The sequence below is a fragment of the Strongylocentrotus purpuratus genome, unplaced genomic scaffold, assembly GCF_000002235.5.
Source record: "Strongylocentrotus purpuratus isolate Spur 01 unplaced genomic scaffold, Spur_5.0 spur5_scaffold_1, whole genome shotgun sequence".
NCBI lineage: Eukaryota > Metazoa > Echinodermata > Echinoidea > Camarodonta > Strongylocentrotidae > Strongylocentrotus > Strongylocentrotus purpuratus.
Genome location: NW_022145594.1, coordinates 5,840,270 through 5,863,184, shown reverse-complemented (window position 1 = coordinate 5,863,184; position 22,915 = coordinate 5,840,270). Strand labels below are relative to the sequence as shown.

Below are 22,915 nucleotides of genomic sequence, written 5' to 3'. Positions count from 1 at the left end.
TCATAAAGTACAAAATAGCTCATCAGCGAGACGAATTTGACCAACCTTCCTTAGAATATCCTTCAAGGCTTCACACTCTGTTGCCTTGGTTTGCTTCTTTCTCCAGTCATGGAGCATTGACAGTGTACCCATGTATGATATATGTTGATTCTTCACGTTTGTGTCGACATAACGTTCAATATCTTCTGGTTCAAAGCCGAGACCCTTCCCGAGTTTATATATCTCTACATGCTTGACAACTTTTCGAGCAACAGTGGTCAGCTTTTCGTCAAAGTCTTCCTGTCTACCTGAAATGTTTCTTAAATAAATCATATTAAAACAAAAACATTTAAGTATAATACATGTACTGACAACAGGAAGGGAGGGTGTTATGGAAAAAATTGTAGCCAATTGCTATACACGTGATATCTGTAGTGCTTGGAGATGTTTTTTGTATTAATTATTAGCACTATATGAATCCAAATTATTATTGTTACATTTTCTTGCCCAATTTGAAATGTTAGGATTTCGATTTTTGATGTGTTATCACGTGCACCATTAGCAAAAGCGATATCCAATTATGGTTTTAATTCATAGCATACTGACAGATTTCAATTATCTCTATTTGGCTTTAAATACGATATGTGAGCCCAGTTTTCACCCTTCTCTTCATTTATTCATATTTTGTTATTAATTGCAAACTTACATTGCAACCGAGCAAAAAATATTTAATAACATAATGTCAACACTCTAGGCATGCAGTGTTTGCAGCAATTTGATTATCCTTTACCTTGCAATAATTTATATATGTAATATAGCTGATTATTATTCTTTCTTTTTTTCAAATTTGTTGGGGGCCAAACTGCCCCTTGCCCGTCCCTCCTCCAAATACATTAGTGATTTCAGGTTTACACCTGCACATGTTCTGATCTCAGTCTGAGTCTCCTAACCATGCTGATAGTATTACAGGTGAAAGAAATTATCATAACTTACTCTAGAGTTTCCACAGTACTTTGATGTGATGCTTGCTGTGGCTGTGAAGTTGATGCACCCTGCAATGGTTCTGCAATTTTTCAAATCAGGAAAAGAGTACCAGTCAAATAACAAATTGCTGTATAAGGAACTTGAAAGTGATTCTTACTATCAAAAAGGTGATCATATTTTACAGTGCATATAAAATTAGATTATGACAAATAATGCTCCTTGGCTTTTTATCTCGCAAACATTATGAAGTTTCATAAGGATGGAAGAAATTTCCTTGAAAATTTTTCAAGCCTGGTTTAACTCCCATATTTAACATAGATTGAACACCTTCATGGCTCCAGACAAAATACATGTATCTGATGTAAAGGCTGATTTGCTTTATACAAAAATATATGAAGGACGAAAACAGCTTAAATTGATTGAAACTAATCTTGAACTCTGGTATGGGCATCTTATGTTGAGAGAACATGGCTATAATTCATTCTGGTTTGTTTATCCTGCAGTAGATTGATTGTTTGAATCAGTAACATAAAAAGTAACCTCACAAAAACTTGTTGGAAATGACCTTCAATAAAAATCACAACTCTCATTTGCACATATAGTGACATGTGGTGACGGACCTTCTTAATTACCTTGATTCCAATATCTTCTTATGCTCTGTTCGACACATGTAATTTATTTGTAATCTTGAACATTCAGTGTAAGTTTTGTTGGATTTTGTATGAATATATTTTCCAGCATTATCAGTGTGGTATTGGACCATCTAGATGTACTGAGGAATTTTTCCTCCCCAAATCTATGATGAACAAATCACAAATCACCTTTCATAGCCAAAGAGAACAGAATCCATTACATACAATAATATTGCACTGGGGGAATATGACTACATATTGCATTAATAGCTATTGTTAAAAATCATACCAGCTTTGTCACACAAATATGAATACCTAGGCCATGAGTTGGAAGACTGGTCGATCTGTGAGGAGTTGGAAACTTTAACAAACAAAGTAGTTCTTTCAGTGATCGTTCTTTCTGACCTACTTGCAGGGGCACTACTACCTCTACATCTGTCTGGCTTCTCAGGTTCAAGATAAAGGACTTTATCCAACGGTGTCCTCTGCGTATATCGTCATACTTGACAGTCTGGACAGTCTTGAAAGAGCAAAGAATTACAAAAGTTTTTTTCTCCTTTTATATATTAAATTGAATTGATTTATTTCCACATTTCCATACAAAATAACAAAACACTATACACGATACACATGGTAATTATTCAATACATTAATTATATATGTGGGGGGTAATAAAAGGTGAGGAATTGACAACATAACCCTATATTTGTATTAATAAATGTATAATTCATATAGGAAAGGAAAACAAAACAAATTAATAAATAATAACAACAATTCAATATAGGTAAATTAATTAATGGAAGTATTAAATATTGGGTAGAAGGTAATTTTTAAGTTTGGATTGGAATATATTAAAGGATTAAGAATTTTAAATATTTTCCAGTGAATTATTCCAGAATACAGGGCCATTGTGAGATAGTGATTTCCGAGACAAGGAGGATTTCCACATCCAATAGGATAATCAGATTTATCCTTGTATTATTATTGTGAATGTAGAAATTTCTACTAAACAAAAAGTGAAAGCTAAATGGTAATAATTTTGTATACGGTAATATGAATACATAAAACTACCTGGATTATAATCATATAGTTCATATATTAAATTTTGAAATAGTGTGGTAATATGTGCCCTTAAATCAGGATGAGAAATCATTCTAATTCGTCTTTCCTATAAGATAATAATTCTGTTTAATACAAATTTATTAGAAGATCCCCAAAATTTGAGGCAAATATGGTAATTTTAAGGTGTTATAAAACTGTAGCAATGTATTTTAGGGGTACAAATTCATGTAGCCTATTTAATACACCAATGTTTTTAGAAATATGGGAAATTATTTTATTGACTTGGCTTTTCCATTTTATATTATCATCTCTATAAATTCCAAGAAATTAAATAGTTTCAGCTTTCTGTACCTCAGTATTATCAATTAATACACTTAAAAGATTTGTTGTCAATATTATTTCTCCTGATAATCATAGTTTGTTTTCTGAATATTTAAAGCTAAATTATAAACAGAGAACGACTCCTGGACTTTACTAACTTCAATGTTTGTATTGCAATGCAAATAACCTAAATCTTTGTTACAAATAAATATATTTGTATCATCGGCAAAAATACCAAATTTTGAATTATTCGAACATAGACAGAGATTTGCAGACGATATTGTCATCATATCTCACAACTTAAACGACCTCGAAATAATGCTGCAAGAACTGGACGATGCAAGCCGACTAACAGGCCTCAAAATGAACATGAAGAAGACTAAAGTCATGGCAGGATCAGCCAAAGATCCAAAACAAATCCAAGTGAACGGTACCAAAATGGAGCAAGTAGAGGAGTATATACTTAGGGCAACGTTTCTCCCTCCAAGACAAAAATCAAGACAACAAAATAAGAAGAAGAATCAAAGCTGGATGGCGAGCCTTTGGCAGGTACAGCACCCTTATGAAAGGCAAACTCCCATTATGCCTGAAAAAGAAAGTATATAACCAGTGCATCATCCCAGCAATCTCATATGCTGCAGAAACATGGACGCTAACTTCAAAAAGGGAAAGAAAGCTAGCAGCCTCGCAACACAACATGGAAAGAAGTATTCTAAGCATCACATACAAAGACAGAAAAACAAACAAATGGATCAGGGAACAGACAAAAGTCCAGGACATCCTTGAAACAGTGAAGAGAAGGAAATGGAATTGGGCGGGCCACATCAGCCGTAGGAATGACAATCGCTGGAGCTCAGCAATCACTCACTGGACACCATATGAGGGAAAACAAAACAGGGGACGTCAAAGAAAAAGATGGCGAGACGAGCTGCAACGGTTCTGGGGACAGACAAATTGGCACCAACAGGCGCTGAACAGAGGCATTTGGAAACATCATGCTGAGGCCTTCATCCTGCAGTGAATTGACAACGGCTGATAAAGAGAAAGAGAGACGGAGATCATTAATAATTTTTTTTTTTAAAGAGGGCCAAGTAGGGATCCCTAAGGCACTCTACAGAACACTGTTTCAAACCCAGAATTGCATGAATTATATAAATATCATTGTATAAAAAGATTCATGTGTTGTACTTGTATGAGGACCAGAATAAGAGTATCATTGTTACATCTATCCAGTACTTATGTATGGTAGTGAAACATGGACTTTAGCCTCTGATACTAAAAAGCGTTTGGAAAGTTGTGAAATGTGGTTTTTAAGAAGAATGATGAAAATCCCCTGGACTGACAAATTTAGTAATGAGGAAGTTCTTACACGAGGTGGAGTGCAAAGGAAAATGAAACATGAGATGTTGATTAGGCAGTTGAAGTTCATGGGTCACATTATACGTAAAGAAGGCCTAGAGAATCTTGCTTTGACAGGAAAAATTGTGGGAAGAAGGAGTAGGGGAAGAAGGAGGATACTTTGGATGGACAGTCTGCAAAAATTGTTGGAAGAGAGAGGAGTGAAAGAACTGGGAGTGGTACTAATACAGAAGGCTAGGAGCCGAGGGTTGTGGAACAGCATGATCACCAAAGTCAAACGATATGGCACTTAGAGAGAGAGAGAGTTGTACTTATTTGAGTTTGGTAAAGAAATCAAATCAAGTCAAACCAAATCAAACTAAATCAAACATATGATCTCATCTCGTCTTGATTTTGGAAATGCCCTTTTATTAAATTTGCCTCACTATCAACTTTTCTGATAGCAAAATTGCAAAACTTTGCTGCTTGTGTAGTGACCCTCTCCAACAAACACAGTCACATCACACCAGTTCTCAAAGCTTCTCTTGGAAAGAAAACCTTCCGGTTATAGTTTTTCCCGGTATTCATGTGACTCTCTCCAAACCTTCACGTTGTTTTGTATTCACCGTTTTCTTGATTTTGTCTCTGCTGAATAAAAAATGAATAAAAGCACTAAATTGGTGGGCTAAAAGTTCACAAATTGTTTTCCAAATTCTTTTGATTGGATTTCACTGTGTCCCTGGCTCTGCTTCGTAAAGTATTACTTTGATAAATCATTGCATTCCGTCCACATTGTAATATGTTCTCAAAACTCTGGATGACTCGTTGTTCCCAAGTTAATTACACATTGAGTATGAGGGGCTATTGCTCATGCAGGGCCTTTGCTGTGAAATGCTCTCCCTCAAGGGATTAGAAATTGCAGGTCAGTTGAAGAGTTCAAAAACAATCTAAAAAGAAAATATTTGATTTGGCTTCTTTCTCTTTTTGCTTTGTTGTTAATTATGTATCCTAATTATTGGTATTTTTGTTTAGAGACATGAATGTTGTTTTATCTTTTACACTAGTGCACCTTGACCATTTGATTTTAAGTGGATTTTGTGCCTTAAACATCTTATATATTAATAATATATTATTATTATCATTATTATTATCATTATATTCATTAGAATTTATTCTGTTAATAATAATATTATTATTATTATAATTATCATTATTATCATTATTATTTATCATCATTCATTACTATAAAAGAGAACTTACGGATTCTCCAATTGAATCACCCTCTATGAAACAAGTCATTATGATGTCAACTTCTGCCACATTGATAAGAACTTCTACTTCAGGATGAATACAAGCAAAACCTATGTCTTGTTCCTGGCATACCATCTGTCACAAAAAGATTTAACAATACAAAAATAAACTAGACATGTAATACTTGTTTGGAACAAGTATAGGTGGGCTGTTCTAACTAAAATTTGAGACAAAATAGAGCAAAAATAAACAAGCTACTGGTAACAAAAAAAAGTCATGAAGATTCATGATGTGAACGAAATTCACCTTCCATAGGCATAACTCACGAATTGGGAAATTTCTGACATGTGGCCTTTAATCGAAATTTACACTATGATGACGTCATCAAAATGAAAAAATAATGTCGACTGAGCTTGTGGAGAGTTGTCTTAATAATAATTATATTTGCTTATATAGCGCCTAACACTTACTTTATCAGAAGTCTCTAAGCGCTCTACAATAATGCAGCATAATTACCCTGGCTTTAGCAGTGCAGCTGTTATGCGCGCTGCGTTTCAAGGAATAAATTCCTACCAGGTACCCATTTACTTCACCTGGGTGGAGTGTGGCAAATGTAGATCAATGTCTTGTCAAAGGACATTAGTGCGGCGGCGGGACTTAGCTTCAACATATCGAAATTTGGAGGAAAAATATGATCAATATTTACAGAGATACAATAAATTTTCCATAAATATGCTGACGTCATAATATGCAAATTCTTTTTTTGAGTCTGAAGGCCATTTTGTTGACGTCAGAATATTTGTAATGGCAAACGGAGACATAAAATCATATCCCGACCCATACTCTATCAAAATATGAAAACAAATTTGGAGTCCAGGTGCATCCCATAGAGCTACTATGGATTTTTGTATAGGCATGTTTTTGCCCATAGTTATTTATTACAAGAGCTCGCGCGCACGGACATTTATCTTGAATGTACGCTCATCTTTAATGGTCATAAAGAGATAAACGTGGTATATCAAATTGTTCGCAAAAATATGGGAAATATCTTGAAAGAGAAAAAAAATGGTGATTCTATGTTGTGTGTGATGGTGTTACGCGCGAAAACGAGTTAAGTTAACAAATATTTCAAAACAAAAGAGAAAGACAGTAGTCTTGTAAGATTATTTTCCATCTTTGTGACACAAGATTTCAATGGACCAGAGATGTTTGATAACATTAAATGATAGAGCTTGTGATATTCTAGAGAGTTGATAATTATTCTTAGGCTAAAAGTTGCTTTGAAACACAAATTTTTATATCAATTCATTTCTCAAGATTTGCATCAACATAGTAACATTGACTATGCTTTTTTAAATGCCAAAGACATTTAGACAATATTCTTACCTCCTTGCTCCCTTTCATGTCATCATAGAGATGTGCACGTAAGACGACAGGAGTTCTCTCCTCTGGTAGTAGCTTTTGGGCAAATGGCAGGCAACACAATCGCTTCCCTCTAAAGAAGAAATTTTTAATCTTTAATCTGATGTACGCCCAAGAGAAGTGATTCATCTGCAAGCTAAGTATATCTCTCTTGATGTTGCAATTGGGTATTCCAGACTGTGTTAATGGAATTCGTTCCTTTACTTCTGCGTCTAGTGTGAACAGATATGTAAGTATATTTATTTATATACTTGTATATATGTAGTATACATACACCATCATTCAAATTGAGCTTTCTAGTGTATGCATAATGTTGATAATAGAAACTACAGTAAGTTTTTGCCTATTATACAATTTCATTACATTTATATGAGAGGTAAATTAAGATTACAGTCGCTAACTTAACACACGCGCGCGCCCGCACCGACCGTCGGGACGGTATGTAATTATTGTGCCTCAGTTTGCTATGAATCCCGTGAGAAAGTGCATATTATAAGTCTTCGTTTGTAGGAAAAATACTCTGAAAAAGATTTTAAAAGTTGACACGAAACAGGTAACAAACATAACGACTTTTAAATCAGGACCTTTATTTGGACATTTGATGAATATTGACTTCATTTTTGGTATGTTTTAGTAGTTATAGAGTTTTAGAGTTACGGGTAAAATTTTGGATAGACTTCTGAACTAGCGCCTTATCCCTATTCGAATAAGAGCAATTCAATTCTAACAAATCAGTGAAGTCTCTAATAGCGGTGTAGAATATAAAATCACTACGTTTGTTTACAAATTGGAATTATTTTTTTTTATTTTTGCAATTTTCTTTCACAGTGGTTCATTGTATATACTTTTTCATATTTTTCAAACTGTGAGGGAGTGGAAATTGTTTAATCAATTGTTGCCGATTTGAGGAGGGATAATGATAAATTTAGAAAATAAGAAATCTATGAAATGCATATTTACAATTGAGATTAAATGTGCAGGAGATGATTGTATGGCCGGAGTGTTGGCTCAGTCAGTAGAGCGTCCGCCTCACAACCGGGAGGTCGTGGGTTCGAACCCCGGCCGCGTCATACCAAAAAGAAAAAAATGGGAGTTGTTGCTACCTTGTTTGGCGTTCAACAATAAGGGATAGAGCAACGTCGATCTGGCGCTGCTCAGTGGCTGCCGGGCTCACAATCAATTGGGCGATACAAATTTCTGTTTCGGTTTAATAAAATTTGGAGTGGACTATTAGGCTATTATTATTATTATTATTATTACTATTTTTTTAATCCATTTTTCCTTGGCTAGTATTTACACATAACTTATTTAGATTACAGATATACAGTGTATATATATATATTTTTTTGGTACTAATACTATAGCACAAACTAAGAACTGGCTTACGTAATATTGGGCATATGTTAAGATGTACTTACCGGTTGAGTATTCTCCCTCTCCCGTGTACAAGACTGCCTCCACACTGGAGTATCGTGGAATCACAGCACAGTGAGGTATTATGTAAGTCACCGGTAACTTGAGGACTAAGTCATCAGGGGCTAAACACTGTACACCAAAGCAGACTGACATCTCTTCTTTGCTGTTGCCAAGATTAGGAGTATCTGTCAGGACACGAAGAGAAATGTCCTGCGGCGCTTCGCTTTCAATTGCACCAGGAGGGATCTCAAGTTCAATCCCAAAGGTATCTAGCTGAAGTTTGCCACCGTCAACTCCAACTCTCCTACAACATTCCATCTTGATTCGTTTGACTTTTATTTCATCTGGTAAAAGTAAAATCAAAGGAGATATTTCTATACGTTATAGTATTATTAATAGTAGTAGTAGGAATAGTAGTAATAGTAGTAGTAGTAGTAGGAGTAGTAGTAGTAGTACTAAGTAGTACTAAGTAGTAGTAGTAGTAGTAGTAGTATTAGTATACCCATGTAAAAAAAGTACTGCAAGTACTGGGGTACTAATGCAGTACCGGTAGTAAGCCTACTGCAGTACCTGGCTTTAGACTTGTACAATTTGCAGTACCCATGGTACTACTGCAGTACTACCCTACATGTAGTACTCGCAGTACAATTTGCAGCACCCATAGTACTAAAGGTGGCGGATCCAGGGGGGGGGTCCCAGGGGGCCCGGACCCCCCCCCCCTCCCCCCCCCCCCCCTTCGGCAAAAAAAAAGAAGGAAAAAAGGGGAAAGATTTTAATTATGTTTTTGTTTTTGTGCTAAAGAAAGCAACAACTAAAAAAAGTGTTCCTTTCCAATTTGTGTCCTGCCAGTGTCACAAATAAGGTATCAAAATATGCTCATCTGACCGTAATTTATTGCCCTAAACCCCTGAGCTTCCGGGGTTCCGCCCCCTGGACCCCACGCCAATTTGTGTCCTGCCTGTGTCACAAATAAGGTATCAAAATATGTTCATCTGACCGTAATTTATTGCCCAAAACCCCTGAGCTTCCGGGGGCTTTGCCCCCTGGACCCCAGGCCAATTCGTGACCTGCCAATGTCACAAATAAGGTATAAAAATATGCTCATCTGACGATAATTTAATGTATAAAAACCCTCTGGCTTCTGGGGGCTCCGTCCGCTGGACCAAACACCAATTTGTGTCCTGCCGGTGTCGCAAATAAGGTATCAAAATATGCTCATCTGACGGAAAACTTTTAAGACCCCTGAGCTTCTGGGGGCTCCGCCCCCTTGACCCCACACCAATTTATGTCCTGCCAGTGTCCCAAATTAATAAGGTATCAAAATATGCTCATCTGACAGTAATTAAATGCCTACAGGTATAACCCCTGAGCTTCTGGGGGCTCCACCCCTTGACCCCCGCCGAGAAACGTTCAGCGAGGCCTGCATCTAAGAGTAGGGTGATGGGGATTTTTTTTGTCTACCCCCCCCCCCCCCAAAAAAAAACGTTTTTGCCACTGCCGGTGTCACCATTACGTACCAATATTTGGCTCGCATAATTTCAAATTTGGGCCCCCCCCCCCTTATAAATCCTGGATCCGCACCTGCCCCTAAACCTCCCTCCCCCCCTGATCCGCCCATGTTACCATATCCTGTCACAACATCTTTGGTCTTCCTCAATATTTATTTACTGGTCGAGGTTTATTATTTGCTGGTCATTTGGAATCACCAGATTTCAGAGGATTCACACTTTTCACAACGAAAAACAACTTTATGACCATATGGGGTGGCAGCATGCACACAAACCGGTACTAACTAGTGCTATAACATCACGTATATCTCCAATTCCGTTTAACCATGTTTTTCTTGGCTGACTCGATCTGTCGGCAGCAAGCCAGGTCCGTGTTAAAAAACCCATGCCGGAAGGACTTTCATTTAACTGCAAGGTGCAGTTGAAGGCGCTGATTTGTGTTTGTGAACTTGTCACAAATAGTAACAATGTCGTTTTTAGAAGAATGTGTAAGATCATTGATGTAAATTAAAAACAGTAGAGGACCTAGGATACAACCTTGTGATACGCCATGTGTAATAGAAGAAAAATTGGAGGAAGTATTATTATAAACATCATATTGAAATCTATTACAAAGATTACTTTCAAGCCAAGGTGACAGACAAATTGGAGTGCTGTTCTAGTTTCCAAGTGGTGAGTCAACACACCAATTACTGAGCTGGGAGACATTGCCAGGCATAGTGCCAGGTGGAGGGGCATAAATCAAAACTTTAAAAAAAATATATTATTGAAGAAAAAAAAAATAGGAAAACGAAACCGTCCAATTGAAAACAGATAGTGCCATGGGTGGTCGGATACCGGACAGTTAAACGTTTGACTACAGCACTAGTACTTACGGCGCAGTATAGCCACTGCTGACGGCCGCACTGCACTGCAAGCTTCCGTTGTTTGTATCAGTAATACTCATAGAGATGGGAGAATATGGCGGCCTTTACTCTCTAGACACCGATAAATTTGAGCGAGAAATCTTGCACACTAATCTAAGTTTCATTTCATTGGTTTAAGGTTTAAAAATTGAAACTCAATATTGTGTTGAAGTTATAACAGAAAAGATAATATTTATTTCATAAATTTTTAATTTTGCAATCGCCCCCGTGAGCAACCTGACGGGGGCTATTAGGTAGCTCACGGGGGCGAATCGCCCAACGCCCCCGTGTATTTGGAGCACTGCATGTTATCCATAATATCTCTGAGTAGCACCCCAAGGGAGAAGGTAATTTGGAGAAAAATAAATGTAAATTTATTAAAATGAAAAACAGGAGAGTTCACCTGTCATCATTCTATTTATCTCATTTTGCTGCTTTCATACAAATTAAACACACATGGATCAGATAAAGGCTTGAAATAGAACTTCTGCCTTTTAACAAAATCACCAATTTCCCTAAGTCAAGTTCAATGTAAAAGACAAATCTTTGAGATGTAGAAGTACAAGTAGCTCAATGTGAATATAATATTTCTTACCTGAATATGCCTTCTCTGTGCTTGTTGCAGAATCTTCGTCCACAGCATCCTCTGGCCCACATTTCTCTTGTCTCATTGATACATGAGGTGCCACTGAAGCAACTGCTCCGGGTGTTGCCAGAGGAGAACTACAAGCTAGGAGACCAGAGTTTCCTTCCTCTTGATTGAAAACCTGATTTCTGACAGTGGCTTCAGGGACAACTGGGTGTCCTTGTTGGGCCATGAGATCTGACGATGATGTTCTGTCTTCTTTCAATGCTTCCCTATTCTCAAAATCTGTTGACAGACTAGTGCTTGGAGGGATCGGGTCAATGACTGCATGTGAAAGTAGATCCCAAGCACCACTTCCTTCAAGCACAACATCTAGAACGATGTCCTCTAGAACTTGCTGCTTCGTTTTTTCAGAGACGAGCACCTTTCCAAGCTGATGTCCGATGCGGCCGCTTTGGACATCACTTTGAAGCCAACGTAGCCCTTTGATGGTGTACACCTTCACATGTAAATGAATAGAATCTACAGTCAGTCCAATGAGCTTGTAGAATCCATCTCTCCCTATGCTCCTCTTCAAGCACTTCACTAAGTCTGAGTGACGCTTACACAAGTTGCTGAATGTCTTCAGCCCTTCTAAAAAATCTGCTGCTACTCCTGTGGATGGGACCAAACTGACCTCTGAGGAACTGGCATCTTGGAGAGCTTTTATTTTACCTTGTGCTTCTTCCCTTATCAACTGGTTGGAATGGGTGACATTGAGCTGAACTTCTGTGGAAACAAAGACACAACATGAACCATTCGTGAACAAGAACAAGGTATAAAAATAAGCTTAGTTGTAAGAGGACATTGCTTATGTCACAGTTTAATTCATATAAACTGTCTTTTTACGCTAACAAAGATTCATCACCAATACATAGTTATGAACAAAATCATTGCTTTATTCTTCTCCACAAAAAAAAAGAAAAGAAAGCTATGGCCCCAAAACAGAGACAGACACAAAAACTAGAATATTGATGGGAGTCATTAAAAATAGCGTAGAAGACTATATAATGTATATCTTATCGGACATGCAACAGAAGCAACAACAATTCTGCTAGGTGAATAAAACATGTACAAAGTACTTCCTGACTTGGAATCCTCACTGAAGTGATGGAGAATATAGAATGTCTTACCTGCATCACCTTTTATAGGCTGATATTCATACATTAGCAATGTTTTCCCATCTTTGGCGATGGTGACCCGACATTTGCTAGCACTAAAATTGCTCTAGGTTTTACTACATCATATTTACAGCATTAGGGTTAGGGTTGCAAGTGGGTGTTAAGTTAAGTTTAGGGTTATAGGGGCAGGTATATCATGATGTTGGGTCCAGGGATGAAGTTAAGAATTTGGTCAGTGCACTGAGCAATTATTGTTGCAGGAGCAAATGTCGTACACCGAAGCTAGAGTGAATATAAAATGTCTTACCTGTCACTCCCTCCATAGGCTGGTCTTCACTGATAAGCAATGTCTTCCCCTCATTGGTGACACCCAAGTGATTCTGGCCTGTAGATTACAAGACAAAGCTTTGAATTAGTTTCAGGTACAGTAGATGCCAATACAATTCCCATCTCCTGTATTATCTTTTTCCTGTTTTGCTCAGTCTAATTCAATTACTCTGTCCACTATGAAGAGAGGAACATATTTGTCTTTTTCTGTCTAGGTCGGTCCAAACAAAATAGCTACATGTACCTAGAGTTAAATGTAGGTTCTCTGAGATATTTTGATCAAGTCTAAAATGAAAACATGAATTACATCTGTGCTCTTGATGTTGCACTTCTGAAAAAAGAAAGAAAGGAAACATCGGAAGAACATGAATGTACTGAAAACTTACGGATCATGTATGCTATTCTTCTCTCACGGCATGCCTCCAGAATCCTGGCGAGAGTTTCGACCTGGTCGATCTGAGCTGTTTGTTTCTTTTGCCACTGAACCATGACGTTGAAGCATACATTTACAGAATGACTGTTGCTGTCCTCTCGAATACTGCAGATCGTTGCATAGGTCAGACCTAATCGAAGACTCAATGGGATCAGCTTATCCAGATGGAGTTCTTCTGCTATTTCCCACAGCTGCAAATCCTGGAAAGATCTTCCAAAAAGGCTTGTGCATGTGTGCTGCTTCTCAAAAACTGAAAGAAACCAAAACACAATGGATTATGTGTCACTTTCAATCTAAATACCAAAGCAGGGAGCTTTGTTTGTAGAGTTCATACATGTAGATGACGATATTTAACATGACATTTGTACCAAAATATTATCATCATTCTCATGCTCCCTGTTTGGTCCATCATCACATCTTTACAGTATTTCATAAATACTTCCTAAATAATCTAGTTACTCTTTGACCCCGGCCCCCCCACTCAGTGTTATTTAGGGTACGCATATGCTTGTTACCTCTTTTTGAAAGCACCCCCTATCTGAGGACTGCCAACATTTCCGAACCCCCTTTCGCGTGCTTTTCGCGGGCCTTTCCTGCCTTGGAGACCCCCCTAAATCAGGAAAAATGCCCAATGTACCCCCCTAAAGTCAGAATAATTCCTCAGGAGTCCAAAGAGATGAGAGAAAAAAAGAAAAAACACCCCCTTTTTAAAGAAATCTCCGGGTGAAAAGTTAAAACACCCCTTTTTTTACAATTCTCGGGCCGGACTTTGTCGCACGAAAAGTACCCCTTTACCGGACATTTTGGTAACACGCATGGGGTCCGACCGTTCTCGGAGAGGGGGGGCCGGGTCTTTGACTTACACAATTTGAGGACTTGTTTCCAGTGTATAGGTCCTCAACAGTCATCAGGATCACCATCACCCATTCACATATTTAGCAACGTTGGTTCTACATACCTTCTTTACATTCTAGGAACACCATTCGATGCCCTGAAGAGGAACTTGTTACCCCCATTCCCTGTTTAGCGAACTCTGTCCTACATCCATTCTTTACAGTATCTACCCTTGGACTTACACAATTTGAAGACTGGTTCCTGGTCTAGACCCTCGTCTGTTGTCAGAACCTGGAAGAGGAACTTGGACGGGTCACCTATTTGGTCAATGTACCACTGGTAGAGCATCTTGAAGGTTTTCTCTTCCTGTTGGCACATGGTGCTTCTTTCATCAAGCAGAATCTTCAACTTTATCTGAGGTAGACCAAGCTTCAGTGCCAATGGCATTAATCTGTGCGGTGAAATGACCTCACTGACCTTCCACAGGGTGAGTTCGGTGAGCTCTGGATGTTTAAAAACAGAACACTGATTGATCTTAAAGCTAAAACGAAAGGAAAATAAGACACAGAGCTGATGATATTTGTAATTATCTTTTTGACTGCCAAAAAAGGAACTTTTAGGAATCAAATCACTTGTTATCTGTATCTTTTAATTTATGCATTTTATTCATATCAAGCTGATAGCCTGATACATGTTTCAAGATAGGCTTGCAACGAACAGTCACGTATCACGTATCACGTTCACGTTTTGCGCTGTTTCGTAAAATAGGTGACTGTAATTTACGAAGTATAGGGCCTACCATTCGTTGTTTTCCATGACGGTAAAACACAAATGATCACGTCTACCGAAACGTGACGCGAGTGTTTAATCAATATTTTAAAAATTGCAAATGCTTGTTACTAAGACTAGTCATGACGTCACCATAATATGTATGATTTATGTATGTACGTACGTACAGTATGTACGTATCGCTTGCGCCTAGCTAGCTGACAGCGCGTCGCGACAATATCGACGAGGACAAGGCCGGCAGGGTTTGACGACGTGACGATCGAGGCTAGCCAGCGCTCAGCGAGATTATCGATGATACAAAGTGAGAACCTAAGTATACTTTGGGATGATTATAAGTATAACTTTTCAGCTGTTGGGATTTCAGCTAGTATAGACTCGGTAATGACGTGCGATACTATTTACGGCTACGCGGCCACGGCTCAACACGGCTTTGCCACTGCAGTGGACTTAGGGCATGCATTGGCCTAGCTACTGGCCTAGCCTGGCCGAGCTTCCTGGGTGACAATGAGTCACTGAGTGAGACAGAGTGAGAGTAACGACTAGAGCTCAGGGGGTATAGGCATTTAATTACGGTCAGATGAGCATATTTTGATACCTTATTTGTGACACTGGCAGGACACAAATTGGTGTGGGGCCCAGGGGTTTTGGGCAATAATAACAGTCAAATGAGCATATTTTTATACCTTATTTGTGACACAGGCAGGAAACAAATTGGTGTGGGGTCCAGGGGACGGAGCCCCCAGAAGCTCAGGGGTTTTATACATTAAATAACTGTCAGATGAGCATATTTTTATACCTTATTTGTGACACTGGCAGGTCAGGAATTGGCGGGGGGTCCAGAGGGCGGAGCCCCTTGAGGTTTAGGGGTTTTAGGCAATATATAACGGTCAGATGAGCATCCAGGGGCCCGCCTTAGGGCCATTGGTTGGGTTCAGGGGGCAGAGCCCCGGAAGCTCAGGGGTTTAGGCATTTAATTACGGTCAGATGAGCATAATGATACCTTATTTCTGACACTGGCAGGTCACTAATTGGCGTGTGGTCCAGGGGGGAAGACCCCGGAAGCTCAGGGGTTTTAGGCAATTAATCACGGTCAGATGAGCATCCAGGGGCCCGCCTTAGGGCCATTGGTTGGGTTCAGGGGGCAGAGCCCCGGAAGCTCAGGGGTTTAGGCATTTAATTACGGTCAGATGAGCATAATGATACCTTATTTCTGACACTGGCAGGTCACTAACAGCGTGTCCACACACAAAACAATTTATCCCGAAACTCTATAACGATACGTCGTATAAAGAATCATCGTATAAATTCCAGGATGTCCACACACAAGAAACGTCGTCACTAAAGAATCATCGTATAAATTCCAGGGTGTCCACACACACAAAAAAGTTATCCCGAAACTCTATAACGAAACGTCGTATAGGTGCGCAGTTTGCTACTGCGCAGTCGAAACCGAAACAGAAACACATGTGCAGCACCACTAGTACTAGTATTTGCATTGACTGTGCCACTGGAACAATGCATGCAGTATATTTATGTATAATCAGCTGGCTGCGCAGCGGTCAGCTGGAAGCAGAAATGAGAGCTCATAATCTCCTTTCGCTCGAGGTCACGTTAAGCCCCGCCCAGTTAAGACTAGTTCCGTCCACACACAAAATGTCCGTGATTAGGCGTGATTCTTTATCGAGTTTCAGTTCGAAACGATGCCCAAACCTGCGTTTCGTTAGACTAGTTTCGTTATACGACGTATCGTTAGTGAGCATCCACACCTACAATTTTGGTCGTAAAACTATCGCGAAACGGTATCACTATCGCGAAACGGTATAGCTAATCATGACTAATCACGGAAAATGTTGTGTGTGGACAGGGGGTAATTGGCGTGTGGTCCAGGGGGAAGACCCCGGAAGCTCAGGGGTTTTAGGCAATTAATCACGGTCAGATGAGCAAATTTTGACACTTTACTATATGTGACAAAGGCAGGTCACTCTTTTTTCTTTCTTTCTTTCTGAATTTGCCATTTTCCGACAAACGTATAAAAAGTATAATTTACTAAACATTGAGGAAAATGAGAAATAAAACATGTTTGAATTATATTTGGGGGGCATCTGTTCCCCCCCCCCCCCGATCTACACCCTTGTTGGCGGGGAAAATCGTAACTGATCTCCCCTACCTTTCTTCATTCTCTTTTTTTCTTTCCCTTTGTCTCCTCTTTTTCTTTCCTTTCCCTTCCTTCTCTCTGTTTCAGGTTTGCAAGGGGGAGGCAAGAGCCTTTCGGCCCCCCGATCCACACGTTGTTGGCGGTATTAATCGCAACTGTTCTCCCCTTCTTTTTACCCTTTTCATTTCTACTCTCTCTTTTTAGTATCCCTTTTAGCTCTCCTCTTTTCCTTTCCCTTCCTTCCTTCCTTCCTGATGTGGGGGGGAAGGGGAGGTAACAGCTGGGAGGCAAGGCCCTTTTGCCCCCCCCCCCTCGATCTCCTTCTTTTTCCCCCATTTCTTTTCTTCTTCCTCTTCTTTTTTTCCCTTTCTCTCCTTTTTCCCTTCTTTCTCTCTCTATCTTTCTTTCTTTTTTTTTTTTTTTGCGGGGGGGGGGGGGCCAAGGCCAAGGCCCGCTACGTGAGCTTTCGTAGATTGCATATAGCAAATCGACAAATTGTTGGGTCACGTAACCCAACACTTTGTAGGTTTTGGTGACCTGTTTCACGAAAAGGCGCAATACGTGAACGTGAACATGATATGTGACTGTTCGTTGCAAGCCACTTCCAATGGACCTCCTGAAAATTTCATGGTGTCATTTCAACCAAAACAAAGATAAGAAATTCAAAATCATCTCGTTATCGACTTGTTTCATTTTTTATACAACTGAACAGTTCAAGAACTCATGTTGAATTTCAGGAAGGCAGAACTGCTTTTCTTGGTCTGCAAATATTTAAATTCAAATATGGAGGGTTTAAAAAGTGTTGAAAAACAGTAGTCTATACAATTCAGATGTCATTAACATTATCATTCAATTAAAAAAATGTACGTTCAAACAACATGTTTGAAAATAAGTCAAAACTTATTGAATGAAACCCACTTCATCATTGCACAAAGTACCACAAGCATACTAAACTAGAATGTTTGAGTATTCGCCATAATTTCTATGATATATAATGGGAGTAAAGAGGCCATAAAGTACGGTATAGAAATTATTCTTCTTGGTTTGGACCTGTATATAGAAGGTACTTAGCTACAGCTCCACGTCATCTATATCGTTACTATTAATATTATCATCTATATTATTATGACAATGTTATCATTAGAAACAGGGAGCTTAATAGTGCTCTGACCATTTTCTAGAGAATTGCTGAAAAACTAGTCTAATATGACAAGCTCGAGCTTGTTTCGATGGATGGAGAAGCAATTACTTTCATAATACTTTGGTTGCTTTCTTCGCATCTATGAACAGTTGCTCATTTGCCACACATACATTTTGCACAGAACATTAACACCAATTGACTAAAGGATTGCTTTGTGTATTAGCTCCATGATTACCTTTTAATCACTGGTAAAGATTAATCTTGCACTGGAAACAGTTAGATAATTATGTAGCCTTCAAATATACTCTATCTATCCCATGACGTTGCACAGGGAGATAATCTGTGTGGGATATAAAGGGAAAACTAAATCAAGGACATACCTGGCAGATTCTCAAGCCAGCTCTCTTGTACTTCCACATCACCAGAAGGTTGGTCAACCAGGGGGCTGCTCTTTTGGAGTAGAGCCATACTGTCTTGTTGAATGTCCTTCTCTTCAAGTCGCATTGCAGCTATTGCTTTGAAGAAAGAATTTAAAAAGAAATGAAAATAGCTACTCGGCATGGCAATTAGCACCTCACGGAAAACTACCCAAAGTTTCACTGACTATATGATGCAGATCACTTTTTTATTAGAGGTGTATTGATCTAGTGATTCAAGTAGGACAGGGTTTGGCAGGACATTAAAGGGGGTGTGGCATGACCGTATTGACGATACTACGTGTCTTTCCCTTGGCCTGACTCGGGGCCAACCCGGTATAAAACGACTACAGACGACGCCACTGCAGTATTCATGTGCATGCAACATACGCGAAACTGAAGCATGAGGAGAATTTCAGTCTGTTTCGCAAATGCTAGTGTGCGCTGACCGTTAAGTAAGTCTATTCGTTTACGTGCAGTTGTCCAAAAGAAGTCGTAGATGGCGTTAACCAGAATTTGCGATGCTACACCCCCTTTAAACTCCTTCTGCCAATCTCCACCCAGGAGAGATAAGTGGGTACCTGGTAGGAAGAAATTCTGTGAATGCTTATTGCCTCATCATTGTAGCTCAGCAGAAGCGGGGATTATTCTTATAATTTGCATGAAGTGCAGGAAAATATGTTTGTATAGTACTAGTAGCTGCCCTATTCATCAACATTCCAACTAGTATGTTACAAGTCTTCATAATGGAATTAAATTGAGAAAAATTTGTAATCTGATTCCTTGATTAGTTTTCTTGTAGATTGCAGAGTCAAGGGGTGGTATTCTGAAAATAAATCCTTACTTTTGGGTCACAATGTCATGTCAAGTAATTATCAAAAAAAAGGAACTTGCAAGTGTAATTTCTCTGTAAACTTTACAAGTACATTGCGACCTACATGTATGCTCAGACATTAACCAATGACTTTCCTAATATTAGATTTTTTCATGACAATAAACATACATGTACAATGTACATGTACCTCTCGGTGTAAAATGACATACTTTTCAAATACCATCCAATTTTCGCGTTTCACAATCCTTGCGCCCTCATTCCGGTTCAGTTGCGACAGAAACTCTAGCACAGTAATTTTGGGAGATGGGTCGACAACTTTCTCGACAAATCAGCTCACTAGTTATTCATCGCACGCCGGTGAGACATCACTGGGAGCTGGCCCCGCTAGCTGCCGCTCAGTCCCGGCACATCATCATTTTGCATTTCGATCTGGATTAGATCTAGTTGAAATCGTCATCATGGTCTTCTATTGTGAAGCTGCAGAATGTTATTCTCATATGAATCTTCATTCTTTGCCATATTTTTTGTCGACCCACGGGTGCCTCTCATGGGACGACGTTGGTGGCGCATGTATTGTGAAACGCAAGAATTAGAAAGCCAATATCAACTGAAAATTTACCAATAAAAAGTAAGTTTTCTGCTAATTATATCACATACCACACAAAAATGGTACCAAACGATTCGGGATAAAACACTCCTTCATAGGATGTATAATAATTTAGTGTTCATAGATGATTTATAAAATAATTAACAATTTTCTAGGTGTAAACTTTTTTTTGGCTCACACTGTATAGGTCACTTGATCAACTACTCGATTGAAACTAACCTGTGGCTCCATCCCTCATGGACCATGCTTTCTCTCCGTCTCCTGGTGTCCCTTGGGGATCGGTACTGGGTCCTGTCATATTCTCATCTTTGGTTTTTCTTGGGTTGTGCTTTGCTGATGACTGTTGCCATTTTTTTCTATTGTGTGAAACCCTCTTCTTAGGCATGCTGACCACATGGAATGTGATCACTTCTGCTCTTTAAGAATACACGCTAAACCTTTGCTTCCTGAATTCCTAGACTTCTGGTAATTGAGAAATCCATTGATGAAGCACTTGAAACAAAGCATGCCTTGATGGCTCAATTGGCAGTCAATAGAGCTCTGCAAAGGTTTTTTAAAAAGAAGAGAAAGTCACAGGAAAGTCAATTGGTATTGGTAATTCATGAAGTACCCCTCTGTGTCAAAAATGCAAATGTATGCACTACTGCATAATAAGCTTTACTAACTCTAAATAACCTTTGAGCAGTACATTTCCTGCCAGTTCTTAAACAAATGAATTCCTTACTAGTCTGGAAAAAATTCCTTTTATGACAGACACTGAACTGCCCATGACCGCCCTTCCTATTATTTACTGATCCCAAGACGGCCTGTAAACTTTGTGCAGTGTAACAGAGCTGAAATTCTATAAATACAGCCCATTTAGACTGAAAACATGGTGTGTTCCTGTGAAAAGATTTTGCGTACACAACAAAAAAGAGTTTATACCATATTAGACGGTTTACTGAGTAGCGAGAGTGATACAATTCAATGGCCACACTCATGACACTTTCGCACTTGTTGAGCATTGATGCATGAGAATCGCTATAGGCCTACTAAGTACTATAGTACTAGTCCTACTAGTACTAGTAGACTACTACAGGAAAAATTGATCTAAAATTAATGCAAAATCATCTATAATTGACGGTTTCCTTCAGCAAGTACATACAGCAACAACCTACAGGCTACAGTGCACAAAACACGGCCGCAGTTGGTTACAAATTAAATAATAATTAGGCTAGATTCTAATTAGTGAATTAAACAAAATTGGAATTTGAAAGTCATGCATGCATGCCAATATTTATATGGCCCATACATTTTTCAAAGATTACTTACAGATTCAGAATATTCCCACCACCTCTCTCTCTCTCTCTCCATGCAGACTAGAGTCTATACATAATCATGCAGTTCCACAACTTTGACAGTCTCTCTTCACTGTCCAGAATTTTCCAAGAGGACATTTTGCTGACCAAACCATACAGATTACAGAAATCGACTCCCCGCAATAGATCAAGATAGACCTCTACTTGTTTAACGACATATCTACCTTCAAATCCACTAACTAGCAATTGTGCCATGCCGGCGCCAGTGGAGCTCCATCTATGATCTAATTCTAATTTCTAAAGTAAAAATGAACATTTAAATTTATATGACATATATGTCTTATTTACCGTTCTCCTGTTAAGCTGGATGGTTTCCGTTTGTCTTTTGCTTCCCACTCTCTTTCATATTCGTCCAGCTGATAATGTACGTAGCGTAGCAATCACATTCACATTATACATTGTAGCTCGAAGTTGTTGTGTTTGTTCATTCAATGGGGAAAACCAGCGGTGGGGAAAACCCACTTTGCATGCTACGATGTGTTCCGCGCGTGCGCGCATTTTTCCTTGAGGGCTCGCTTTACATCATCATTATCATCAACTTCAGATGGCGCTGTTAAAGGGCCCATGTCATGACATCGAAATACAAGTGTATTCCTGTTGGTGTGCAGTTCTGCATTCATCTCATATTTTGATATGTAAACTTCTGAATTTTTTTCATAGATTTTTTAATAATTTTTGAAATATTTGTTTTTCAAACTTGCTAATTAAGCTCCACTCCCTAAACCTCCAGATCTCATTCCCCTTGTGACATCATCTGTCAGTCATCAATGAGCTAACTTGAGAAAGTGGTATGTATTTTTGCCGAAGTCGACCACCTGTTACAATACGTAATACAATAGGAACATACAAGTTGCCATGTCAGACATGCTGCATAGCATCACCATGAAAACAAAGGCAATGATGATGTATTGTACACATGGAAGCATGCAATTCTATTATGAACGTGTGCTAAGCTGGGGGAAATTACATACCATTGTCTATTCTAGAATAATTAGTTTAGTCTGACATGCCTGACATAGCAACTTATATGTTGCTATTGTTTGTGGTATTGTAACAGGTGGCCAACTTTGGCAAAGTTACATGCCTCTTTCTCAAGTTAGCTCATTGATGACTAACAGATGATGTCACAAGGGGAATGAGATCTGGAGGTTTTTGGGGTGGAGCTTAGCAAGTTTGAAAAACAAATATTTCAAAAAATATTTAAAAATCTATGAAACAAATTCAGAAGTTTACATATCAAAATATGAGATGTATGCAGGACTGCACACCAACAGGAATACACTTGTATTTCGATGTCATGGGCCTTAAAGCGCTGCTGTGGTCTTCACGAGCTAGAGCACGCCATGCAACTCTTTCACCTGCCATTTGTGTTGCACCTTTCATTCCTAAAGCAGGGCTCCCACTTAGCCGAGTTGGAGCCTCGAGTTGTGGCGAGCTGGCGCGATCTTATGGCAAG

At 39.0% G+C, this 22,915-nt stretch overlaps 1 protein-coding gene across 1 annotated transcript; it reads right to left on the bottom strand.

Moving 5' to 3' along the window:
• On the bottom strand, positions 1-22,029 carry LOC105438624. Its single transcript, XM_030978442.1, has 13 exons — positions 21,748-22,029; positions 20,321-20,641; positions 18,624-18,758; positions 14,401-14,661; positions 13,278-13,574; positions 12,872-12,949; positions 11,414-12,172; positions 8,408-8,749; positions 6,954-7,201; positions 5,577-5,702; positions 1,911-2,115; positions 992-1,042; positions 1-287 (listed from the first exon to the last, which is right to left on the bottom strand). Exons 2-13 carry the CDS (start codon positions 20,484-20,486, stop codon positions 1-3), a joined length of 2,955 nt encoding a protein of 984 aa, XP_030834302.1. The 5' UTR covers positions 20,487-20,641; positions 21,748-22,029.
• Positions 22,030-22,915: the final 886 nt, after the last annotated feature.